The sequence below is a fragment of the Siniperca chuatsi genome, linkage group LG6 (assembly GCF_020085105.1).
Source record: "Siniperca chuatsi isolate FFG_IHB_CAS linkage group LG6, ASM2008510v1, whole genome shotgun sequence".
Classification (NCBI taxonomy): domain Eukaryota; kingdom Metazoa; phylum Chordata; class Actinopteri; order Centrarchiformes; family Sinipercidae; genus Siniperca; species Siniperca chuatsi.
Window position 1 is genome coordinate 32,259,341 of NC_058047.1, and position 26,269 is coordinate 32,285,609.

The 26,269-nt window shown below is 41.1% G+C and overlaps 1 protein-coding gene across 1 annotated transcript; it reads right to left on the reverse strand.

Moving 5' to 3' along the window:
* Positions 1 to 8,798: 8,798 nt before the first annotated feature.
* On the reverse strand, positions 8,799 to 17,795 carry LOC122877923 (aquaporin-4-like). The gene is made up of 4 exons (XM_044200116.1): positions 17,790 to 17,795; positions 16,352 to 16,657; positions 14,872 to 14,952; positions 8,799 to 9,047 (listed from the first exon to the last, which is right to left on the reverse strand). The coding sequence occupies exons 1-4, from the start codon at positions 17,793 to 17,795 to the stop codon at positions 8,799 to 8,801; spliced, it is 642 nt and encodes a 213-aa protein (XP_044056051.1).
* Between the last annotated feature and the right edge of the window lie 8,474 nt (positions 17,796 to 26,269).

Genomic DNA, 26,269 nt, shown 5'->3' on the forward strand with positions numbered 1-26,269 from the left:
CTCAAGCTCCTCTGAGTACTCTGCTCCCCCCTCCCCTATCAGGCTAACGGCCCTCTTCACACTAATGACTCCCCCCTCCACCACCTGTAACCTCTGCTGTGTGCCTGACTACTGACCAGGTGAGAGGACAGCTGATGAAACTTAACTCAAACAAGGCTGCAGGCCCCGATGGAGTTAGCCCCGGGGTGCTAAAAGCCTGTGCCCCCCAGCTATGTGGAGTCCTTCAACATGTCTTCAACCTGAGCCTGAGTCTTCAAAGGGTCCCTGTTCTGTGGAAGACATCTTGCCTCGTTCCTGTGCCGAAGACGCCGCGTCCAAGTGGCTCCAAGGACAACAGACCGGTGGCACTGACCTCCCACATAATGAAGCGGCGGATGGCCACCCACCATTTGTCATGGATATGCCAGGCTCCACCACCCACCAATCATCCACACTTGCTCCCAATCACACTCCTGCTCCCCATTAGATCCCAATCACAGCCAGCATAAAAGCCCTGCACTCACCTCAGTATGTGTCCGACCTTGTTCGTACGTACCTAGGACTCCCTATGCTATGCAGCATGATAATTATCTCCAACGATTCCCTTCTCCAGCGATCCCCTGTCTCCAGTGATCCCCTGTCTCCAGCGTTCTCCTGTCTCTAGCGATCTCCTGTCTCCAGCGATCTCCTTCTCCAGCGAGTCTTCCCTCCTACAGACTTCCCTATCTATATACCTGTACTATCGGGCTGTCATCCAATAAAGAATATTCCGTATCCATCTCAGTGTCCCCTGCCTGTCCATAACAGAAGGTCAGACCAACCGAAAGGATGACAGCCCTGAGCCCGATGACCCCTTCCCGGACCTGGAGGAGGTCTGATGACCCATCCTCCACCTGTCACTCCAACCAGCACTTCCTTAGGCACTCCTTCTCCACCCCTAGGTTATAGCACGGTTGCCCAACTAAAGACCTTCTCAGGCTCGGCAGAGGACTGCGAGGGATTTTTGTTGCGGTGTTTCCTGGTCTTCAGCCTGTATCCACACCAGTATCCCACTGAGCGATCCAAGGTGGCCGTCTTGGTTTCCTGGCTCGACGGACCAGCGCTCTGCTGGGCAGCAGACATCTGGTCGCGAGATGAGGCTATCACCCAATCTTTTCGCCATTTTGCAACACACCTCTGGAAAGCGTTCAGCAACCCAGTCATGGATTCGTCAGCCAGTCCTCAGCCCGCACCTCTACCGGCCAATCTCCAGCCTACTAATCTGCGGCTTGCCTGCACCAGAGCTCTGCCGCCTAGCTGCTCGCCTGCTCCGTCGACGCCTTCAGTTCCTGCTCCACTGCTGCCTCCAGTTCCAGCTCCGCCACCGCATCCAGTCCCAGTGCCGGCACCCCCTGCAGGAAGGCAGCAGCTTCTCACCGCTGGACTCTCCGCTGGACCGCACCAGCTCCTCGCTGCTGGACTCTCTACCGGACCGCAGCAGCTCCTTTCTGCCGGACTCTCCGCCGGACCGCAGCAGCTTCTCGCCCCCGGACTCTCCGCCGGACCGCAGCAGCAACATCCACATACTAACTGGTTTTAATCACTTAGGAGAATTGCATTGACTTACATTAAGTCCCTGGAGGCATTTCCTAACCTTAACCAGAACCACCACATGCTTGGTGGTGCTTGGTTGATGGTGGAGAATGTTAACTAACATGTCACTGCAAAACCTCCTATAGGTGTTCAGTTGGGTTGAGATCTGGTGGTAGCACAGAAGCTACCACTCAGCTACCACCAGAAAGAAGTTCTACATTTATGTAGTGCAGCAGAGTCGCAGGGAGGTGGTCGTGGTGGATGGTGAGCGTACAAAGTTCACTTTGACACCAGACACAGGGGTTCATGTCCTAACTCCCGTCTGTGGTTAGTTTTTAGGCAACACTTTGGTTAAGGTTAGGGAAGAATCGTGGCTTCACTTAGAAGTTAATAAACACATTGTGTCTTGTGCTTCAAGTCATTGCTGTGAGTGCCTGAACATAACCATAAACAAGCTAAATAGTGATGTAGTCACTAAAAGCAGATATTGTTGATATTGTAAGATTGGATATTTTGGCAGAAAATAAATGAAATACATTGTCAGTGAACATTTTACAGTATCAACATTTTTGCAACTTCTCAGATACGTAAATTAACATAATTTCCTCATTATGTTCATAGAAAATGTAATCTGGTCAGCATTACGTTTCCTTCAAGACGTATTTGGTGTTGCAAATTTGTAGTACATAAACATAATTTCTAGGAGATGTGGTTGTAATGTGATACATAAATGCCTTTTATGCACTGAGACTGAGAAATGTTGACAACAGCAAAGGTGTTTTTAATATAATGTACTGTATTTTGTTGATCCATTCAGTCATTGTAACTGTGACAAAGAAATGAGAAAAAGACAAAACAAATACATACAAGGTTCTGAGGCATCAGCAGCAGTGTTCATTGCTGTGTGTGTGAAAGTGACTCAACACTGTTGAGTGCAGTGCAGTTTTAATGGGACTGTTTTATTCATTATCTCAATTAATTTAAATGGAGCGATTAGGATTTAAATTTTAATAAATGGCCGAGGGAGTGTGGACACACACACAAAGATTTTCTTAGACCATAGAAAGAGCTCCCCGGTAGCTCATCTAGTAGAGCGTTCACCATGTACTTAGGCTGAGTCCTTACCACAGCAGCCCGAGTTTGATTCCAGCCCAGGGCCCTCTGTTGCATGAACATCATTTAACACAACTATTGGTGCCCTAGGTATTTGGATTATCTTTTTAATTTGCATTATTTGTTGCTGATTTCAAGCACCTCGGGGTCTTTTTCACGGCCGAGTGGGAGATGGACAGGCAGAGAAATGCAGCGTTGTACCGGAGAAGGGATTTACCAGTCGGTCTACGTTCCAACCCTCACCGGTAGTCATGAACTTTGGGTAGTCACCGAAAGAATGAGATCACAGATACAATCACAGAAACGAGTTTCCTCAGTCGGGTGTCTGTGCTCAGAGATTGGAAGGAGCTCAGAATGGAGCCGCTGCACTTTCCGGTCAAAAGGAGCCAGTTGAGGTGGTTCAATGTCGGATCAGGATCCTGGAAGCCGTCCTTTGGAGGTTTTCCAGGTTTGTCCAATTGGTAGGAGCCTCCGGGGTAGACACAGAACATGCTGGAAGGATTACGCTATATATCTCATCTGGCTTGGGAACTCCTTGGGATCCCCCAGTAGGAGCTGGAAAACATTGCTGGGGAGTGGGATGTCTGGACTACCCTGCTGCCACTGCGGAAGAAAAGGGATGGAGGGATATTTCACCTTACTGCCTTTGCTGTAGCAACATGGTGGTTTGAAATGAGCATAGATGAAATGCCTCACATTTTATGTAAGACACAACTCTCTAATATGATACAAATTACATCACTCTAACTCCAACAGTATCAGCTCTAATCAAAATGTAGACTTGGTCCAGAACGTTACTCTTACCTGAAACTCAGTGTTTTGGCTGTAAAATCTGCATACTTTGTCACACAGCTATGAAATTTCACATGCAAGGTCAGGAAGAAGTGGTTATCAAGGGCATAGGTGTTTCAACATTGGGAGATACAAAAATAAACGGAAATCAGAGAAATTTTAGATCTGAAAATGAAAAACTGTGGAAATTTAACTCGTCAAGAGGTACAGAATGAATTCGCTACAGAGCCAGTTAGACAATATTTATGAGGAGAAAACTAGATCAAGGCATAAATGGTGAGAATTTTTTGGGGGGGGTTATAAGAGAAATGCTGAATTTACAACAATAAGTTGTTGGTTAGTGGTAACTAATGATCCTAAAATAATTTCTCAACATGTAGCTCAATATGATCAAAAATTATATTCTTCAGCGCCTGCAACTTTTTTATATTGAGTCCTTCATAGACAGTATTTCAATGAATAAACAAAATAAATGATGAATTTAGAGATTTGTCAGAGGAGATATCGTTACCTGAAATTGTTGACTATTAAATGTCTGAAAGAAAACAGATCCCCAGGTAATGACAATTCTGACAGGGGAATTATATCAAAGCTTGGCACCTTTCTTACTAGCCATGTTTAGAGATTCTGTTCAAAAGGGTGAGCTTCCTACTACATTAAAGCAGGGGTAGTTACATTAATTCCCAAACCAGACAGAGAGACTATACATACACAATTAGAGACCTATTACTTAACAACAAAGGGAAATTATTTGCTTTAATTTTTGCAAAAAGACTAACACAAGGGTTAAATCAATTAATAGATGAAGAGCAATCTGGTTTTAGGCAGAAGATACATTAATAATATTTGTTTGATACTGGATATGATAGATTATAATAATGTAATACCTGATGAAAGCTTTATTTTAAATATTGACTTTTACAAGGCTTTTGACACGATGAACAGGAGTTCATTTATAAAGCCAAAGTAAAGTAAAGTAAAATACAATTCAGACACGATATAATAGCTGTTCCAGCTCGGTGAAGTTAATGTATGGTACCTCAGAAAGATTGAATATTTATCGTGGAATTAAACAAGGCTGTCCAGTATCTCCATTTGTTCCTTCCTAGGAATAAATGCAGTAGGGAAGGATTTTAAAATGTGTCAATTAGCAGATGATACTACAATTTTTCTAAAAGACCAGAGTCAGGTTTCAAAAGCAGTGGCTTGTATAAGTGAGTTTACTAATGTTGTAGAAATGAGTTTACTAATGTTGGATAAATCTGTTTTATTTGCAATTAAATCTCAGATTGTTGTGGGATCCCAATTAAAGAAAAGGTGACATACTTCAGCAGTGTTATTTGTAAGAATGCAGAACAACAATGTAAATTTAATTTTGAACCTATTGTTGAGAAAACAAAAATGAAAATGAATTTGTGGTTAATGAGAGATATTTCTATATATGGCAGGGTCCTGTTATCTAAAACAGAAGGAATCTCTATATCAGACTGTGTCTCCTTGTCACTCAGTCGAATAAAGTTGTAATATTTTGAGAAAAAAATCGTAATTTAATGAGAATAAAGTCATAATATAAATAATAATCTACCTACCATACACTGCTCTGCATGAGCCCACGTTATTGCTCTGCTGATATGGTAGCATCCCCTTCAGACCGTCTGACAGACACACAACCTCGTTTGGGAGTGTACTATATGAGACAAAGTTTAGGGAAGTGGCCGTGCGCTGCTCTTCATCTGAGGTGGAAAACCAAAACTGAAAACACTTGTGATCAGGCATAAATCACACCACAAATCCACACAAATGGTAACTTCACCACCTCCTATAAAGTGCGGCTCACAGCCACTTCAGTGGGAAGCTTCCTGGAGTAGTGAGACAATCCCAAAAAGCAAAGGTGTCTCTAAGCGAGGGGAACGCAGAGACAGACACAGAGCTGCCAGTCAGAGGAAAGACGCTGTCCAAACTTTTTTTCAAGTCTAAATAACTGTAGCAACCTATTCTATTATGACTTTATTCCAATATTACAACTTTTTTCCTCATAATATTATGACTTAATTCTCGAAATCTCAGATTATTGTTATTGTTTTCTAACAGTGGCCCTAATACGCCGTTGTACTTTTTGGTTTGTGTTATTCTCTCACTAATTTGCGGCTGACTGTTAGGTGTTTGTGTACCAAATATATTGACTAGACACACTGACAGACAACAGTGGTTATATTTAAATTTTTTTATCAAAATTATTGCTAGGGACAATTCAGTAGCTGTGCTTTGCTTATTGTGGGAAGTAACTGACCGCCGCATCCTGTTTTGCTGTGTGTTTTCGTGTTCAGCACATTCCATTTTGAGTCGGTACCACACTGTAGGACGATCTGTGTTATTTTAGCTGAATGAAAGTTTGCTGCTGGGTTCGTCTGTGACAAAGGAATAGTTATTGTATTGAGACTCCTTGTGCCTTACTCTATGTGCCTTCTTTTGTCTCCACTAACCCAAACGCCTTTCCACGTACATATAGACTTACACACACATCTCAAACGACCCAGATAGTGTGGTAGTATAACCAGCTAAGCTGCACGCTATCTTGTGGACAAATAGAGTGTGTCCTCCATTTTTGCTCTGCCCCTTTGTTTGAGTGTTGTGTGCTTGCCTGCCATTTTGGCTCTGTGTATGACGAAGACCCATGTGGTCATGTCCGGCGTCTTCCCCGCACCCCCCTCTCTATTGTCCCACACACACACACACACACACACACACACACACCTTACATTCTTGTTGTTGTGAAGTTATTGATTATTAATCAGTTCTAAGGTTAAATAAATGCTATTATATCTTTTAAAGAGCAGTTGCCCTGTAGTATTGGTCCCTGATCCCAGGGTGGTGCCCCGTAATTATTAATTCATATTAATAATTTTGATAATTGCACAAACAGGGGCTTCCAGGTTAGCTTCATTTCTGTAGTTTAACAAGAAAAAAACAGCATGTCTCTAGCTCAAACCGTTGAGGAGTAATGAAGCTCTAAAGACATCATGATGTTTGGGAGCGTATACGCCCCCGTGGGATAATTCCTACGGGCACTAGAGGGCGCTGTCACTTGAAGGTAAACAGATGTTGTTTTGGGGCATTTGCGGAAAGACTGATGCTGTCGTTCTTCTAGGAGGACTATCTGGACCACCAAACTGGTCAACAGAGAAATATTTCAACAACAACAACAACAACAACAACAGGTTAATTTCCAGTTGTCCAACATTTCACCTCATCGGTGCTGTACTGCTTTCATGCCATGCAATGGAGCTCCAAAGAAAGTGTTCTTTGCTGCTGAACATGGAATACTGGTTAAAGAGAAGGGATGTATTGGCCTGCAATTGTGGCTATATGTGAGAACATATTAGTGAAATACCCTAATGAAGCTCTAGCGTAAGCTCAGTCAGGAAGGCTAGACTTCCGCATGCGTAGGCATAGTATTTTCATTCTGCATGCATGCACTATTATTGCCGCTGTCACTATGTGGGACATCAGCTGTTCCATCAGCTAGTCTCATCTATCCAATAGCACAGTGACACACCTTCATTGCCAACCTATCATTCTACTACTGTCCATTTAAATCATGATTCTCTCTGCTTTCAGTACGTTCATGAAACGGTTGCGCGCCCCTCCACCTCCCCATCTCCGCCCAGTCCTCGCAGATTCTCCAGCTCATCACCCCATCAACCTCTCAGCCTTCAGCCTCAGCAGAGTCATCAGCCACCACCACCAGTGTCCGGACTCCACGGGGGGATTTATTCTGCCTCTGCTCAGGGCAGACGCCCTCCACCACCAAAAACCTCCTTGTGGAGTCTGAGCACCAAAGACTGAAGATTAACACCTCACATCATCTGTTTTAATAAATTCTATCTTTACTTCAATCACTTGTCTCTGCTGATTGAAATGTTGTCAGTACAACAAAAAGATCAGTGGTCTCAAGGCTTCCTGGAGTTATGAAAATGTAATGTTGCACTTAACGTGTATTGTTGGCTGCTTAAATCATAACACACTAGACTGGGCCTGCTGTGAGCCATCAAAAATGTCAGGAAAAATACATATTCAAGCAGGCCACTGAAGGAAACAGAAAGATAAAATCATGTGGGAAAAAAACCTAAACAAAAAAAAAGTCTTGTGAGGTGTAGCTCTAAAGTATGCTGGGTTTTAAGGGCTGAAACTAAATATATAACTACATAAATAAAATATCTATAATAAAATGCTTAAATAAATGAATAACTAAAAATGCTTAATTGTCACCATAAGACATTAAATATATAAATGTTAAATTTATTTGTCTATTTATTCATTTGTATATTAATTTAGTTATTTACTTATTCATTTATTCACACATTTATTTATCTATTTAGAATTCTATTTATTTGTTTATATACTGTATACTTTCATTTATCCATAGTGTAACTTGTTGCAGCAAAATGAATAAATCTGTTAACTTCATCAAAAGTCAGGGGGCGGGTTAAAGCCTCTGACTGGTGAATGAACAACATTACAGACCCAGCAGGCTCAACCAGTCTATCGAGCAATCATACCCAAAGTGCTTCACACTTAGCTAACCAATGTGGTTAGGTTAGCTAACGTTACTTTAGCAAAAAGTATCCATCAGGAAACTCTTTATGACAAGGCCTGCTATGGCATGTTTATGACTGGTTATGTTTTCTTGGTTAATGTCAAGTTGTCATGACAAAGACATCTCAAACAATGTCAACCGTCATAAAGACTCCTTCATGTTCCTGTCACCTCATGGTTATGATCTTCTCCTCTGTGCGTTGAAACAGTGCTGCAGATTTTATACCAGTTTTTCCCAGTCCCATGGTCAATGATAAATATACCGTAGGTGCAGTAGTATAGTATATTTCTATTCCCTCCTCTAAATAGGAACACCCTTCAAATACATATTGTAGGAGCACAAATACAGTTTTTAGCAATGCCACTTTTCTTCCATTTTACTGGCAAAAAGCAGTGCAGTCCTTCACTTAATATGGACAAATGCAATTGGCACCAAAATAAGGGCCCCATCTTAGTAAACATTCCCTTTAGTCTTGTTATACATTCAAGAAATGCTTGCTCATGGTGGGATTTGTTGGGTCTCTGTAAATAATATTATATAGAGTTCTGTCTAGACCTGCTCTATAGGAAAAGCGCAATGAGATAACTTCTGTTATGAATTGGTACTATATAAATAAAATTGAATTGCATTTCTTTTCCTTCTGTAATTTGTTAGTGTTTGCTGTGCCAATCTACATGAGGTCAGTCTCCTTCAGAGTGGACTGTTGATCAGCACTCTGGACATCAGTGCTGTGTTTCCTTTCTAGTCATACAGAGGACAACACCTCCCCCGATATCTCCCTCTCTCTTTTCTTCCTCTCAGCTCTCTCCACATCCATGACAGTGAAGAGAGGCTCCTGGGCTGTGACTGTGCCCTGCCGGTGTTTAGTAGCAGTGAAGGGTATCTTGATGAATGCCTCGGAGTAACATTTCTTCAGCTCTGGGTCTGGACAGAATAGGTATTCATACAGAGCTGCAGCCAGAGCAACACCCAAAAATGGACCCACCCAGTACACCTAACACAGAGACACATAGAGGAAACACACAAAACATTGAATATCCTGAGACTGCACATATCAAAGTCTAGACTTCAATTTTTAAGACAAACAGTAGTTGAGTTAAAATGTCTATTTAATATGATCAAATGTACCTGTTTTAATTTTGATTATTAGAAAACAGGTGAAAATCAGAATAGAAAAACAATAATCTGGGTTAAAATTATATTTAAAAAAAGATAATGATTTATGGAAGATATTTAGAGAGGCTGTTTTTTTTGCCATTTCCAAATATTTCTGTGGCAGTATTAAGAGTATTCAGCTGAAGAGGAACCCCATCTTCAAAAACAAAAAGTTTTTGTGTGCCCACCAGAGGCTTCGTCTTAAACCATCATAAATTGACATTTTATCGAGTTTATAAGCCAAGTTTCTAAGCTGTTTTTCTGGCAATTGTTTTACCTATATGTTTTAACTTTTTCAGTCATCAGATGTTTGGATCTTAAGTGATTTTAAGCTGGCTGTCAACTCGATGTGGTTTACCGGACTCCCTCCACTGCAGCTAACTCAGCTAGGTTTGTTTTTAGCCCAGGCCGTGTTTTTTAAGGATTATTGTGGATTTTAAGCTTTGAGAACTTTTACTAACTGCAAGCGTGATGGCTGATTGTGGATTTTGCCACTTTACTATCTCAAAGCTGAAGAAAAGTATCGCTTGAGTAAAGACAAGCTTATCCTGGAATTCTCCACTGTTGCCTCGGCCCAGGCAAAACACCTTGCAGTCCTCAGCTCCTCTGGCTGCGGCAACCGGAATATGACCATCCCATCTCGCTCCCCTGACTGTTCCACTCCAGCACTGGACAATGATCTCACTCTTCCGTGGCTCGGCTCCATCATCACTGGCGCCCGGAATCATGAAGCCGTTTCAGTCTTAAGATCCGTGGCTCCCCATGGATGCAAAGCCCAAAGCAATTGCCATTTCTACTCCTTGCCGAGCCCCAGTGGATGCACAGTCGGTGGGGGTGGTGAGAAGGTTCCGGTGAGTTCGACTCCACATCAACCGGAGCACTGGACTGTAGTCTGCAAGGATAGACATGGTGCACAGCGCCCGCATCCTCCTTCTTCACATCAGGACCTCCCGCTGGTCAACAGGTTTGACATCCTGGATACGCAGGACTTTCCTCCACTGGAGGGACGCTCCCTTTTTCCAGCGGTCAAGTCCTCCTCCTCTCGCCGCAAGTTACTGAAAGAGGCCGTGATCAGGAGAAGCTCTGGAGGCCTCATTCGTCCTGAGACAGCAGCGAACACCTTTGCTAAGAAGGACAATGCCCCCTCGCCGCAGCAGTCCCCCGGCCACAACTATCCCAGGGACAGCTGATGGAACTCGGCAGTTTCCACAATCATCGACTCTGCCTCCTCTCATCCCCCAAACTACGCTGATGGTTGGAGATTCCATAGTGAGGAATATCTGCTTTGCTAATGCGGTCACACACTGCTTTCCCAGAGCTACGACCCCAGAGATCCTCGAAAAGCTCCCCGGACTTCTGGCTGCACTCCCGCCGACTATCACGAAAATTCTAGTCCATGTCGGCATCAATGACACCGCCGTCAGCAATCGGAGCTGACGAAAGTAGACTTCATCTGTCTCTTTGACCTACTCAACAGCAGTGGAAAGCATGCTTTTATTTCAGTTCCAATTCCTACACTGGATCGTGGAATTGGCCGTTTTAACAGGATCCTCAGCCTTCATACCTGGCTCCAGTCTGTCTGCAGTACCCATGACATTGGTTTTATTCACAATTTTTACTTATTCTGGGATCGTTCTTCCTTGTTTGCATGAGACGGTCTTCACCCAAACAAGTCAGGTAGTCGCATGCTGGCGGCTAACCTGCACCACGCAGTGCTGTCCTCCTCACGTAGTTTACTATTTACATCACCTGTTTCACCTTGCTCTTCTTCTTTCTCCTCTCTACCCACAGTTAACAGTTGACCCTCTGCTGCCACTAACTTCCCCTTGTGGACAGATCATAGTGCTGCTATTTAGAGCCCGGATCCCTCTAGTGCAGACATGGGCAAACTACGGCCCTACTAATGCCCATGTTTCCCCAGAAGATGGCGCACTTCAGCTACATTGACCTTGTTTGCGTGTATTACTCTCTTCTTCTCTTATGAGCCCTTCTGCAAAAATGAGCTTATCAAAGAAAAGAGGATAGTGAGCGCAGAGTGTTTAATACGGAGTGAACAACAAAATATTTTTTCACTGAAGTCCGATCAAAGGCCGTATGCCTAATATGCCAAGAAACTGTTGCGGTTTTCAAAGAGTACAATATCAGCCGTCACTTTGCCACGAAGCATGCCAACTATGCTAGCAAGCAGTCAACGCAGGAACAGGCGGCCCGGCCCCTCTGTCAAATTTTAGAACCCATTGTGGCCCGTGAGTCAAAAAGTTTGCCCATCCCTGCTCTAGCGCTACTTTTAAAATTCCTGCGGTAATTTCGCATTGGTCCTAAATACAAAACAGACACAGCCGACACAGCAATAATAATAATTTAATAAAAATCCGGGCCAGAACCCTGCCTCCGGTCTCAACTTTAGCTCTAACCCAGCACAGACTTTTTAAGATGGCTCTTCTCAATGTAAGATCCCTCTCTAACAAAACGTTTATTTTAAATGATTTTATTCCTTCTACTGATGTATTTTTCATGTTCTTAACAGAATCCTGGTTACGTCCTGGTGATCATACTCAGCTTGCTGAATTGTGCCCTCCAGATTATGACTCCTTTTAAGGAAGCATTTAAAGTGTAACCTCATAGCCTGCAATGATTTTTCCTCCTTTGAAGTTCTTATGTTTAAACTTGGTGGCCCACTCCCGGTCATATTTGCTATTATTAACTCAACTCAAATAAAACTGAAATCCTTGTTATTGGGCACCAACATATCACTGAACAAATACTGCCATCTACTGGTAACCTGTCACAACATATCAAGCCTGTTGCAAGAAATCTTGGTGTCCTATTTGACAGCACTTTATGTTTTGAGCAACATATCACAAAGCTTGTCCAATCATGTTTTTATCACCTCAGAAATATTGCAAAAATCCAATCTATTTAAAATGTTAGTGATGCAGAAACTGTTGTGCATGCTTTTATCTTCTCACACCTCGTAACAGTCTGTTCACTTGTCTTAATCAAAAAACTTTTAACTGGCTTTTAACCAGGCATTAGCATACAGACATGAAAGTGTTACTGATCATCTCATCTAGCTCTGAGACTCACCAAATCTCCACTTCTGCCTGCAGCATGGTACTGTATATAAAACTGATATTTTGCAATTTATTGCCTGCAGAGCTGTGCTTTGCTTTAATGTTAATTCAATTTACATGTAAAAGGGGACACGTGTTGTGAACATAAAAACATAAATCCAATGTAAAACATATTTGAGTTTGGTATTTCAGTGGTACTCTCCAGTAAAAGTTAAGACAGTCACCAACAAATAGAAAGCACCATGGAAACAAAATCCAACTATTAAACTCCCGAAAAGAGAGAAAGACTGAAAGAAAATGGAGCAAATACAAACTCTACTGTGAAATCCATAAAGAGATGGTTCACATAATACTGAACTACTGTATGCAAAGCAAGACAGTCTTTTATCTCTTGCCATGCATCTTGACACAAAGGACATCTCAGAAACATAGCCAAACTTAGAGGCCTTATGTCAAAACATGATTTAGAAAAACTCATTCATGTTTTTATTTCCAGTAGAGTTGACTATTGCAATGGTCTTTCCACAGGCCTTACTGAAAAGACCATGAAACAGCTTCAGCCTGCACAAAAAGCAGCTGCTAGAGTGACCACATTACTCCGATACTTAAGTCCTTACACTGGCTTCTGGTAAGTCACAGAATTGACTTCAAAGCACTGCTGCTTGTTTATAAATCACTAAATGGGGCAGGACCAAAATACCTCTCAGATATGTTTCAGCAGTACAGACCTCTCAGATCACTGGAGAGAAATCTGTTGGTAATACCTGCTGTCAGAACTAGACATGGTGAAGCAGCTTTTAGCTGCTATGCTGCTCAGCTCTGGAACCAACTTACTGATTGTATCAAAGGTGCTCCAACTGTAGCCAGCTTCAAATCTAGACTTATAACCCAACTGTTCTCAGATGCTTTTTGTTAGCTGATCTAATGCACTCTTCCCTTTTATTCTTTTATTTTCATGTGTTCATTTGTAAAGCACTTTGAATTGCCGATGTGTATGAATTGTGCTATATAAATAAACTTGCCTTAAAAGCTGTGTAACTGTTAATGGTCTCGATGGAAATTTAAAATTAAACTAGGTCGCGAGGTTAGTGGAAAAATACACGTCAGATGCGTTGAGCCACAATGCATGACTTTCATTAAAAACTGGAGGTTGTGTATATAATGGGAGGAGGCCCAGATGAATGTAAAGTTGGTGTCTATGATGAAGTGTCTATGATAAAAAAAAAAAATATATTACTGCAAAATAATCTGATGGTTTTTCGTATCTATTCAGAGCACATTATCTGTGCATATCTGAATAATGTATTCATATTTGGGTACACCAATAACAGACAGAGAATTAAGTGAAATCAAAATCAAATCAAAATCAGAAGAGACCAAGGACTCTAGTTTATTGGCAGTAAACGGGAGTTGACAGCTGAGTTGAGTCTTAATTGAATATGTCTGTGCTGGTCCACATCTCCAGGCTGAGTGTGGTGATCCTGAACTTTTAACCAATAAATAACCACTTCAAATTGTCAGTGCTGCTGTTTGCAGACGATGCGTAGTAGAGCCTCAGAGTTACCAGATCATCATATCTTGCTCTTTCACTCTTCATTAAAAAAGCCCTCTTTTTACAGGAAACACACAAACCTGACAACTCTGCTTAGACCTTACTGGTTTAAGTTGACATGACAAGACTATTCGAGATTGTTATAATATTGGACAATTCACCAGCACCCTGACATTGACAGGGACATGTCCCTACTGGCCAAACCCAAATCTACACCCATGCTTTGCACACAGTGCCACTGGACTTTTGGGTCATGAAGCAGAGGCCCACTGACCAAAACTGAGCAACAGCAGTGACATGCAATTCCACCCCAGCCAGAGAACACCTTCCATGTTCACAATGTCATTACTGCAGAAGCAGGGACACAATAACTGAGAGGGCACAGGAAATGAAACAAACAGAAAATGTCTACTGCCCTGATAACTTTGAAGCCCATGTGAAACTAGACAGTGCTGTGTGGAAATGATGGAAGAAGCAGAAAGAATATCAAAGCTTCTCTAGGGAGATGAGACTACTACAATCTCCAAGATCAAAATCCAAACAAGAAATGATATCAAAGCTGAGAGAACACACAAAGACACACAACACTAATGAGACGTCAGGATACCAGCACTGGGGAGTGGCAAGTCATCTCAGAGATTCTGTACCGGTTCTTGAATATGACTCAAAGACAACTCTGAGTCTCTGCTTTGATATCGGGGGAAAGCAAAACACCTGAAGGCTGTTTAACAAAGGAGGAAGACAACTGAGACCAAACAAAACGTTCATATTGGACAACTGTGCAAAAAACGAAAATTACATTCAGTGACAATTTACCATCTAATAATCAACACTCCCCTGTGGAGAATCAGCTGTAAGAGCAGCATTATATGACGTGTATTTCCTGTAAATATTTAATGAAACCTTAAAAGGTGGATCCAAAAGTTTAGTGTCTGTGTATGATAAAAAAAAACCATCTTTGCTGTAGCAAAGCTATAGATGCTAATATATATTGATAGCCTCTGACTGACAATGAAATATAATAAAAGCTTTGTTACCCAGTGGTTTTCCCAGCACCATGTGACCATGGCTGGGCCAAAGGATCGGGCAGGGTTCATACTGGCTCCAGTGTACGGAATCTGAGGGAATAATCACAACCAACATTATACCCAACTCATGATCACAAGAAGCATGGAAGGACAATGAGAAATCCAATAAACAGTAGACTGTTGCAACAAATGCTCCAAACCAAATGAAAAGATACATTATTTGTAATTGCCTTCCAATATGTTCCAAATAAGCCTTTTCTGATCTGACACACCTATGGGCAGGATGACATCATTTGACAATGCCTTTTAAATCACTGTTCTGTTTCTCCAAAGAACACTGTCCCATCAGGTATTGTTTCAGGGGGTTGAAAGAAAAAGGCAATCACCCTCTATTGTTAGATGCAACTGAAACAGCGGTTGGGAAAACATGTTTTTCACAGCACACTAAGAACAACATATCGGTCCAGTTTTATTGGAGATATTTAGTTTGGCCATTGCCTCAAGTTTTTCTTGACTAACAAAATCAAAGAGATATCCTTTACAACGCTTCATACTGTAGGTTCTATCCAACCAGTCCTTTACAGAAACTTCAGAAAGACATGAATGTAGCTGTACTTTCAGTGGGGAGCTCAGAGAAACACTGGTGCATTTATTTTGGTCTTGCCCGCATACAAATAAAAAATATCTTAACCTGACTTTTTTTTTAAACCTTAAAAAAATACAAATCACTGTTACAAAATGCATATTAGCATTTTCTGATCTGCCACCAGTATGGTTAAAGTTTGGTTAGGTTTAGGCATTTATGGTTAACAGAAGAACTACTTGGTTAAGGGAAAGAACATGCTCATGGTGAAAAAAACCCCAATGTTGATTACAAACTGCAGTTTGTGTTAAAGTTTGGGGTCTAATAATGACTGCTGTCTCTCAGAAGCAAAGATGGTAGAGTGACTTTGTGATACAGCCACAACACCTCATAGTGAGGAAGTTGAGGTGGGTGGTTGGGTGTACCAAGTGCCTGACTTTGACATCACAGTGGTTTTCATCTCGTCTCCTTCCAGTGCTGGTTTCTTTTAACCATGACCACAATCCTCCCTAACCTTAACCAAGTAGATTTAGTTGCCTCAACTTAACCAGACCTCAGTCATACGGATGGCAGATCAGAAGAAACATGCAGAAATTGTTTTTGTAACAGTTATATTAGTTATTTTGGAAGGCACTAAAAAATGACGTATTTAATTGTTTAGGTAAGAGAACTTGTTTCTAAAACAATCTCAACAAAACTGAAGCTAGTAGTAGGGTTGTTGTACTGGACTGCATTGTATTGTATACAGTATGTGTTCCAATTTTTCTGGTATTTCAGTATTCATTATTTTGGTGACTTGCTCATCTGGTCACCGTCATTGCTTGTGTGTGGGTGAGTGGGTGGTGAAGAGGATGATCTTGTCATTACTACAAAAACTTTACATCAAAGAAACAGTGGTTCTTTGACTGCCGGGTTGATATGAGCACCACTGATGTGGCTGATGCACTGCACCATGGTAGCAATGCTCAGGCCAAAGCAGAGCGAGATGAGCACCAGGTCAGGGGGACGGGGATCCTCCTCAACCGCCCCCCAGTTGATGGTTGACCCGAGGCTGAGCAGGACGAACAGCAGCATAGCGAAGAACTCGGCCCCCTGCAGCGCCAGAACTCCTGAGTCCAGATGCCCTTGAAAGCAGTCATGGCTTTGACTCGAGTGCAGCAAGACTGAGGCCAGAACTGACAGTGTGGTGTACGGCAGGGGAAGCAACACCTCCTGGAAGGGATGAGAACACGGCCAAAAATCAATAAGAAGAGAAAAAAAAAAAATGTATGGGAAGGGGTTTTAACCCCCAAATGGAGAAATAACCATACTCATAATACATATAGTTAAGTTTGAAAGAGCAGAAATGTGGGACTTGAAAGAGTTAGCTTTTTGGGGCTGTGTTTCCTCCAAATCAAACAACCAAATATGTTGTTTGTAACTGCCCTTTAGAACGACACACAGAGGGGGTTTCTGGTCCCTGTCAGCACAATGACATCATTTGTCTGTGCCTTCAAAACTGGTTTGGGTTAAAATGGAACAATAATAACCATGTGGTTAAGGTCAGAGAACGATGGTGGTCATGGTTAAAAGAAACCAACATTGACTGTCTGCAGGAAACAGGAAACAAACAGCTCTCCCCTCTCTGATGTTTTGTTGACCCATCCCTCCACCCTGACCTCCTCCCTCTGTGGCTCTATAATAACATCACACTACTTGCTCATTTGCTCCTGATGGACAAGAGTCAGAAGTCCTACAGCCGCTGGAGGCTTTTGTCACTTAAACGTTAACTTGTACCATTTCTGGGGATTTGCTGAAACGACTGATGCTGTTGTTCTTCAGTGGGAGGACAGTTTTGTTGTGGGGTGGGGGAGAGATTCTACATTGTTAATACTGTAACATTATGTTGGCGGATCTGTCTTTTTCATCAAGAGCCTCTGACTCGTTTTATTGTAGATTATAGAGGTTTCTTTGTCCCTTTGATTCAACTGGGAACAATATCATGCCATCACAAGTCCAAGAATTTCATACAATAACTGTGTGGGCCCCTCGCCACTTTTGTGGTGCATGCATGGGAGTACAAACACAATGCTACTGTTATACTTTTTTAAGCTTCTTTGTACTCAAACTCCAGTATACAGTACATTGTTGTTTATTCCCCAACTTCTCTTTGCATTTGCCCTTTAGTATTCTATTCATATTTGTTCATTTTTATTAATAAGTAATACAAATGAAATAATTTTGATGATTATAATAATACTAGTACTTGTCATAGTAGCAGCAGGTGTACAACTAGCAGAAGAACTAGTATTAGTAGCAAGAGTAGGAATAACAGCAGTAGTAACAGCACAGGTGATTGGGTAACCTGCATCTTGGCATTATGAGGTCATTACAGGCAGGGTCATATCAGATGAGGCCATCACCTTAAAGTCAATACAAGTATCCACATAATCATGTAGATTATGCAATCATTGTCATTATTACTGTAGGTCTAAAACACAGCATTTAAAATCCCACAGAAATTCAATCAATGATTCATCATGGCTGCTTAAATCTATAGCAACTCATGGTCAAACATTACAAATATCCCTATAGATAGGCTACACCTCAAGTCTCCACATAAATGAATGGCAGCAACATGAGAATAGACCTCAGCCAGCAAATCGTCCCTTCCTTTTGTGAAGGAATATTCAAATGCTGTCAGCGCATTTATCTTTCTGTGATCTAAAGGATTGTTTTCAAACGGAGTTCTAACTCTTCCTGAGTTGTGGTGAAGCAGCAGTAGTGTTGGGGTAATGGCTGCAGTAGCAGTGACTAGTTTACTTAATACCCAGTGTATCTCTGATCAGCGATCACTTTCCTGCTTTGGATTTTCCTGGCCCTCTCTAAGGTACAGCACTGTGTGATAATGGGGCACTTAAGCAGTCATCCACAGTTCCAAACTCCATCCCCAGTGCTAATGTCCAGAAGAAAAGGAAGGAAAAATGAGCGCGAGCCACCTGCCACCATTCAGAGTCACACTCTTACAGCGGTCAATACAATTTCAAACCCTGGGCTATTCCCTTAATTTGATATCGTTAAAGTAACCATGAACACCAACACGCTTGTCAACAACAATATTCATATTCTTATAATATTAAGATATTATAAGATCACGCCATCAATTTATAGGGAAGAAAGGATTTTTTTCTGCTAGGCTATTTGCTTTGCTTTGATAGTGAGTGGAAGGAAGTATACTGTCCTTAGAATGGAGGTGCAGAGTTCTGGAGTCGAGTGGCGAAGCACAGGGGAGTCGGACCACACGGGCCAGGAGACTGGGGCGACTCACACGGAAGACGAGAGACAAACGGGTACAGGAGCTGGAGTGGATAACTCACGGAGGACTGGAGCTGGAGTGCCACACACGGAGAACAGGAGCACGAAGGAGCCGGAGAAGAGGTACTGGGTACTGGAGGCTGGTAGTAGTCTGCTCAGGAAAAGGGAGTCCAAGGTGTTTAATGATTCAGGGGAACTAGCGTTCTATCCTTAGTCATAAACGAGACCGGACACAGACTGTGGAGAGGAGCTGGGTTATATAGAGGAGTAGAGTGGCTGATTACGTGCAGGTGTGTGATAGGTGACAGGTGATTGGCATTAGTATTCAGGAGAGGGAGTGCGATGTGAAGGGGAGCCTGGTGTGTCTGTAACACAACTGAAGTTTCTCTTCAATTTATTTGTCAAAAAAATGGGTATTATAGCCTACAATTGTATTGCAAATAATAATATAAAATACATGATAATAAGTGCTAGTGTACATTGGAAAGGTTGACATTCATACTCTATATATAACACTACTGGAGGGCATGGCTGACACAAAGGAGCTGTGCTGTTTTATAGAGCAGTACCAGCACTACTCTTGTTTCTTTGTTTCCTATTTTTCTCCCTGTGCTTTGACCTGTTCTTTGAATGTTGTGAATAAATGGTTTGTTTTTTCCCAAGCATTTGTTTTTTTGGTGTCATGATAACCTGCTCATGCTAACTCTTGGTGTAACTACGTTTTATGCAGTCCATGATCTTTTGATATAAGTTATTGTGTAACTTCTTGCTCACAAGCAGCATTTACAACAATCAAGCTATTTAACCTGGAAGAATCTCGTTTAGCCTCTCAAGATAGTCTTAAAACATATAAGAAGGCCCTCCGTAATGCCAGAGCAGCTTACTACTCATCATTAATAGAAGAAAATAAAAACAACCCCAGGTTTCTTTTCAGCACTGTAGCCAGGCTGACAGAGAATCACAGCTCTATTGAGCCATGTATTCCTATAGCCCTCAGTAGTAACAACTTCATGAGCTTCTTTAATGATAACATTTGAACTATTAGAGAAAAAATTCATCACGTCCTGCCCTCAACAGGTACCGATTTATCTTTAAACACAGGAACCTTGGAAACAACTGTAAAACCTGATATATATTTTGACTGCTTTGCTCCTGTTGACCTTCTTCAACTAACTTCGACGATTAATTCATCTAAGCCATCAACCTGTCTCTTAGATACCATTCCAACTAGGCTGCTTAAAGACGTTTTACCCTTAATTAGCACTTCTTTACTGGATATGATCAATCTGTCTTTATTAACAGGCTATGTACCACCATCCTTTAAAGTAGCTGTAATTAAAAAGCCCACTCTTGATCCAGAGGTTGTAGCCACCTATAGACCTATATCTAACCTTCCCTTTCTCTCTAAGATCCTTGACAAAGCAGTCGCCAATCAGTTGTGTGACTTTCTAAATAGCAATAGTTTATTTGAGGATTTTCAGTCAGGGTTTAGAGTGCATCATAGCACAGAGAAGGCACTGGTGAAAATTACAGATGACCTTTTAATTGCATCAGACAATGGACTTGTCTCTGTACTTGTCTTAGCGCTGCGTTCGACACCATTGACCATCACATCCTATTACACAGACTGGAATATTCAATTTGCATTACAGGAATCGCACTAAGCTGGTTTAAATCCTATCTATCAGATCAAGCTCAGTTTGTACATGTTAACAGTGAGTCCTCCATGCACGCCAAAGTTAGTCATGGAGTTCCACAAGATTCTGTGCTTGGACCGATTCTCAGAGTTATCTTTGATCAGGATTTATCCTTTAACTCCCACATTGAACACACTTCAAGGACTGCCTTCTTTCAACTTTGTAACATTACAAAAATCAGGCACATCCTGTTTCAAAATGATGCAGAAAAACTAGTCCATGCATTTGTTACTTCTAGGCTGGACTACTGCAATTCCTTATGATCAGGCTGCCCGAATAAATCCCTTAAGACTCTCCAGTTGATCCAGAATGCTGCGGCATGTGTACTGACAAGAACTAGGAAAAGAGATCATATTTCTCCAATATTAGCTTCTTTGCACTGGCTCCCTGTAAAATCCAGAATATAATTTAAAACCCTTCTCCTCACCTACAAAGCCCTTAATGGTCAGGCATCATCGTATCTTAAAGACCTCATAATACCTTATTACCCCACTAAAACACTGTGCTCCCAGAATGCAGGGTTACTTGTGGTTCCTAGAGTCTCCAAAAGTAGAATGGGAGCCAGAGCCTTCAGTTATCGATCTCCTCTCCTGTGGAATCAGGTCCCAGTTTGAGTTCAGGAGGCAGACACCATCTCCACATTTAAGAGTAGGCTTAAGATTTTCCTCTTTCATAAAGCTTATATTTAGGGCTGGCTTGGGTGAGTCCTGATCCATCTTATGCTGCTATAGGCCTAGACTGCCGGGATACTTCCCATGATGCACCTCTTTCCCCTCTCCTTCTCTCGCTTTCTCATTTCTCTCCTCTCTCCTGTTGCTTTCAGCAGGTATTTCTGCCTCTGGAGCTGCAGAGACTGGATCTGTGGTTGTGGGCTACCTGCAGCCCCTGTGTTCCTGCTCGAAAACTGCTACTACAGTTGTTGTTATTGGCTCTGTTACTATTATTGTCATTATTATTCCTATGACTTCTGTTATGAATTGGTGCTATATAAATAAAATTGAAATGAATTGATTTGAACTGAATTAAGGTGGTGATTATACTATGATTGTGCAATTAAAACTTAGGACTGGAAGCCAATAAGATCTCACCACATGTTCTTTAGAAACTAAATATGTTTTGTTCATTCAATATTATAATACTCATCCATACATAACTCAGGTGCTCAGTGAGCTGGTGGCTCCTCTCAGGGTTTCTCAGGGTGCGTCAATGGGAAACTGTAGGTGCCCTGTTGTAAAACGCCCTTTGGACAGATGTCTTTCTTGGTTCTGGGATCAATTTGTGGAACTCCTCACTCACAGAACATAAACTGGACCATAAATTGGATTATTTGATGAAAGCTGAAACCTTTTTTTAAGAGGGTTCAGTCATGTAGTCATGATAATCAGATGCTTTTCACAGAGTTTTATAGAATTGATCATTATCAGTTATCAGTATCATTGTTTAAGTTTTGTGCTGTTTTGAATGTGTTTTCCTGTTGAGTTATGTGTATTTGTATAAAGGCCCATCTAGGGACGGGTGCTGCAAAGTAGCGAAGGCAATAAATGCTGTGGTGTGTGGCACTGGTCCATGTTATATACTCTCTATAAAAATAGACATTCAATGAATAAATAAAGGAATGTATAAGAGGTGTTAAGTATGAGTTGTAGAGCTGATGCAAATGAGAGAGAGAGAACTCAGTAGGTAACCCAGAGTAAAATACAGCGTTTAATGTCAGTCAGAACACGTAACATTTTAATGTCATGAAGAATGGTGTTAAGAGTCCAGTGTGACAAATTTCTGAAGTTTTATAATGACTGAAGCATGAGTCTACAAGAATTTAGGTGTCACACTTGACTCTAATCTGGATTTTTCTGTTCCTATTAAGAATCTTGTGCAGTCATGTTTTTTTCAGTTACTAGAAGTGCTGAGAAATGAATCCATGCTTTTCATCATGACTAGATTATTTTATTACTGAGCATTTTGCTGTCTTTGCCCTTAAACTGTGGAATAGTTCACAATTAGATTATCCATTTCAGCTAAAATATGAATACTCCCCTTTGTTTTCTAAACTGATGTTTTGCTTTTTTATTGACGTTATTTCCATTTTATTTCCAAGTTCTATTTTGTTTTGTTTTTTGTGCTTGTTACTATCCTGCTTGTTTGATACTTAATGCTTTTATTGTGAAGCTTGGCAACTTTTGTTCTGAAAAGTGCAATAAAAATAAATCCTTACTTACTTACTTACTTACTTACATGTGGAGCCAGTGAGAGCCAGCAAACCCTATAATAGAGAACACAATATGGAGTCTGAATGTATCCCCAGTCTAATAACAGAGAGAAATCATCCAGTCAGAACTGTATGTACTCATTTATCAGAAGATTACAAACCATTAAACAAGCCTGCTCTGCTGAAACACAAAAGTTGCCGGTGTTCATGCTTCTTCATGCAAGCTGACATAGCTTCGCATTCAGGCACACACACACACACACACACTTCATCGTATCTGTTATATAAGTATTACACAATATCAGTTTACAGACATACAGTATTGGCAGAAAGAAATGTGTGAGTGAGTTGATGAGAACAAAAAAATGTATTAAAAAAAAAAAAAAACTTGGGACAATGGGACTACTGTGCAAAACAAAGTGGTGGGTTATGTAACCTGTCTAGTTACAGACCAGTGTTTTCTATTTTTAGTATTAATCAGAAAACAGTAGCAACATGCTTTTCCTTCGCTGGTAGTGTGTTAAAGTGTTAAAATGTAATTAATGAGCTAAGTAAACATGAGGTTATTGGACTGATTGACTAGATTTTTCATCTAAATATAATAGGAAAGGTTTGCATGGGAGTAATGTTAATGGCAAGTATCTTACTCATTAAATGTATTTTATTGATCAACTATAGAAAAAAACATGCCACTTACATCTGACAGCACCTCATGTATGGTTGGATGCAGGTTCCTCATGACCAGTAAATTATTTAAAATTTGGTAGATTTGGGTCTTTGTCATGTTTCATCTATTCTATCTATTTTAAGCACTTAATTACACTTCCTGTACATGAATATAGCGTAATGTTATTCTCTGAGTCCTGACATGATGAACTTAAAACTGTTTATGAGCCTTCTTCACATTGCCAGGAATACAATTCTTTAAACAAAAAACTTTTGGATTATTTTATTTATTAATATTTTTAGCTATAAATGGTCAAATTGATGTTATTCAGTAAAAAAAAGATTGGTATGAGCCAAGTAAAGCCACGTATCATAATAATACCACACCATGAGTTTAAATAGGAGCAAAATGAATTACTGGGTCCTGTCAGCAAACTGATTGTATCACATCTGCACTTCATCTGAGGACAACTGACCATAACCAGTGTTAGACTGGTACAAAATAATCATTTTAACTAGATTAATAATAGTAATAATAATAGTAATTGTAATAGTAATTGATGTGTATAGTATGCTAGTGTATAATTATGTATTACCAACATGCTACAAACTAAAATAGTTCACATTTAAATTTGCACTTTGGGAAATACAGAAAAAAAAGGAAAAATAAACACAAGAATGAATGTCTTTCTTTAGAACGTAATAAAACAAGTCAGTGCCTTTACATTCTGTATTTTCCCATTTATTTCTCAAAGATGGTTTCAGAATTCAGATTCTGAACTGCTACTACAGTTGTTGTTATTGGCCTTGTTACTATTATTGTCATTATTATTCCTATGACTATCATTCCTATTATTATTACTTTATTAATATTACCTCTACCATTACATTATTGCTATTTTAAAATTCTAGGAGGAATTTGCATTGTGCTTCCCTCTCCCCCACACCCCTTCTCTCTCTCTCTCTCTATCTCTCAAAAAACCTAACACTGCAGCGGCGGATGGCCGCCCACCATTGAGTCTGGTTCTGTCCAAGGTTTCTGTTTCTTAAAGGAACTTTTTCCTTGCCACTGTCGCCAAGTGCTTGCTCATGGTGGGATTTGTAGGGTCTCGGTAAATAATATTATTGTCAGGCTTAACGACCTAAAGGACCCAAAAGCAGCACACAGCGAGAGAGAGAACTGGATGCTAGTTTAGACAGTCTTTATTATAAATACTACAGAAGATCACTTGTAGACGAATGCTCCTCCAGAGCGGGCGAGGCAGGTGTAGTCCGCTGGAGCCAGTGGCAGGATTTCCGATGCGGCCCGTGGGGGACCAGCAGGGCAGAGGTGGTGGAGAGAGTGTTCTGGAGACGGCTCAGGTAGTGTGGCAGTCAGAGAAGTGGAGGCAGCTTGACTGGTGACTGAAGAGATCAGGTAAAGCACGTGGCTGGGATCACCGGCAGGGAATGAATCTGAGGCAGAGACAGACAAGGTCAGACAGGAAACGAGCAACTAGAAAACTTAACTGGGCCAGATTTAGGCTGTAGCGAAGGTACCGCGATGGTGCACTGAGACGATCGGGCGTTGGTTGAATGGCAGAACCGGGTAGATATACTGTGAGGCTTGATTGGATGATGAACATCAGGTGTGCTGGTGATCAGCAGCAGGAAGGAAAACCAGAGCGCCACGCCCAGGCCAGTACACACACACAGAGAAATCTCATGGTTGGGCAAGAAAGCCAGAGTTAGGGTGGGCTGAACTTAGACTAGATGACCAAACATGTAACATTATTTATATTGTCCTGGAAGGTTTAAAATACAACGTTTATTCATAAAACCTTCCAGGACAATGTAAATAAGACCACAAAATTATATTATGGTATTACTAAAGATAAGTAAGATGAAGTGCAGTTAAATGTCTACCATGTCAGTACTAAATAAATATAAGACAACTAAAATACATTAAAATTATTAATAAACAAATTGCAAATAAAACAGAAAGAAGCATGATAAAATAAATTAAAATACAAAAACAATTCAGTTCAATTCAGCACAAGTACCTCCAGCTTTAGAGTGTTTGAGGAAACGACAAAAGAAATCTAAGTGAAAAGTTAGATCCGAGAAGGTAATGTCTTTAGCTGGATAAAATGAATTTGAAGAAGTGGTGAATTCACTGCTCCTTGACCCATAAAAGGCTAAAAGGAGGACTGATAGCATTTTATACAAGATAGAGAGTGTGATGGGGAGTCTATTATCAATGTTAGGAGGGGAAACTTTTGAATAGGTTATAGGCTGGGGAAAGATGGATCAAAACATCTAGCACTGAACTGGATCCCAGCAACCAGGCCTCTTGTAGTGCTGCACACCCATGCAATGACAAATAAATACGCAAACAGCACTGATTGCAATGGGTTTTAGTGGCAAATTCAGAGAAACACAGAACAAGGCAAAGGTTTTCCAAGTAAAATCATAGGATTTCAGGGTAGATGCAGCTAGACCCTTTCTCATATAAAACCTGGCAGATTCTAAATATGACTGCAGGAAAAGCTGATTTAATGCAGGTCTCATGATTCTAGAGGGCGAACTGCAATAGGCATTGGACTGGTTTCTGGGCAAAGGCTCTTGAATACCTGGAAGTTGAAACAAGATAAAGAATCAGCAGTGACATTAGTATGACGTGGCACGTGACGGGCTGTGATCATGAAATTGTGCGTGACTCTGAAAGGCATGATTTCGAGATTGGATGAGCGTCCTTTATTGATGATGCCCATGACTGCTTCATTGTCACACTGCACTGAGATGCATTTGCATTGCCAGAACTTCCTCCAAAAGTGACATGCTACTGTGATGGGATAGATTTCATGAAGTGCAGAGGGGTACTTGAGCTTGGGGCCAGTGGTTCATTTGCTTTTGAACCACTGGCCTTGAAAATACTGTCCAAAACCCACAGAGGGTGCCGCATCTCTGAAAAATCGGAGG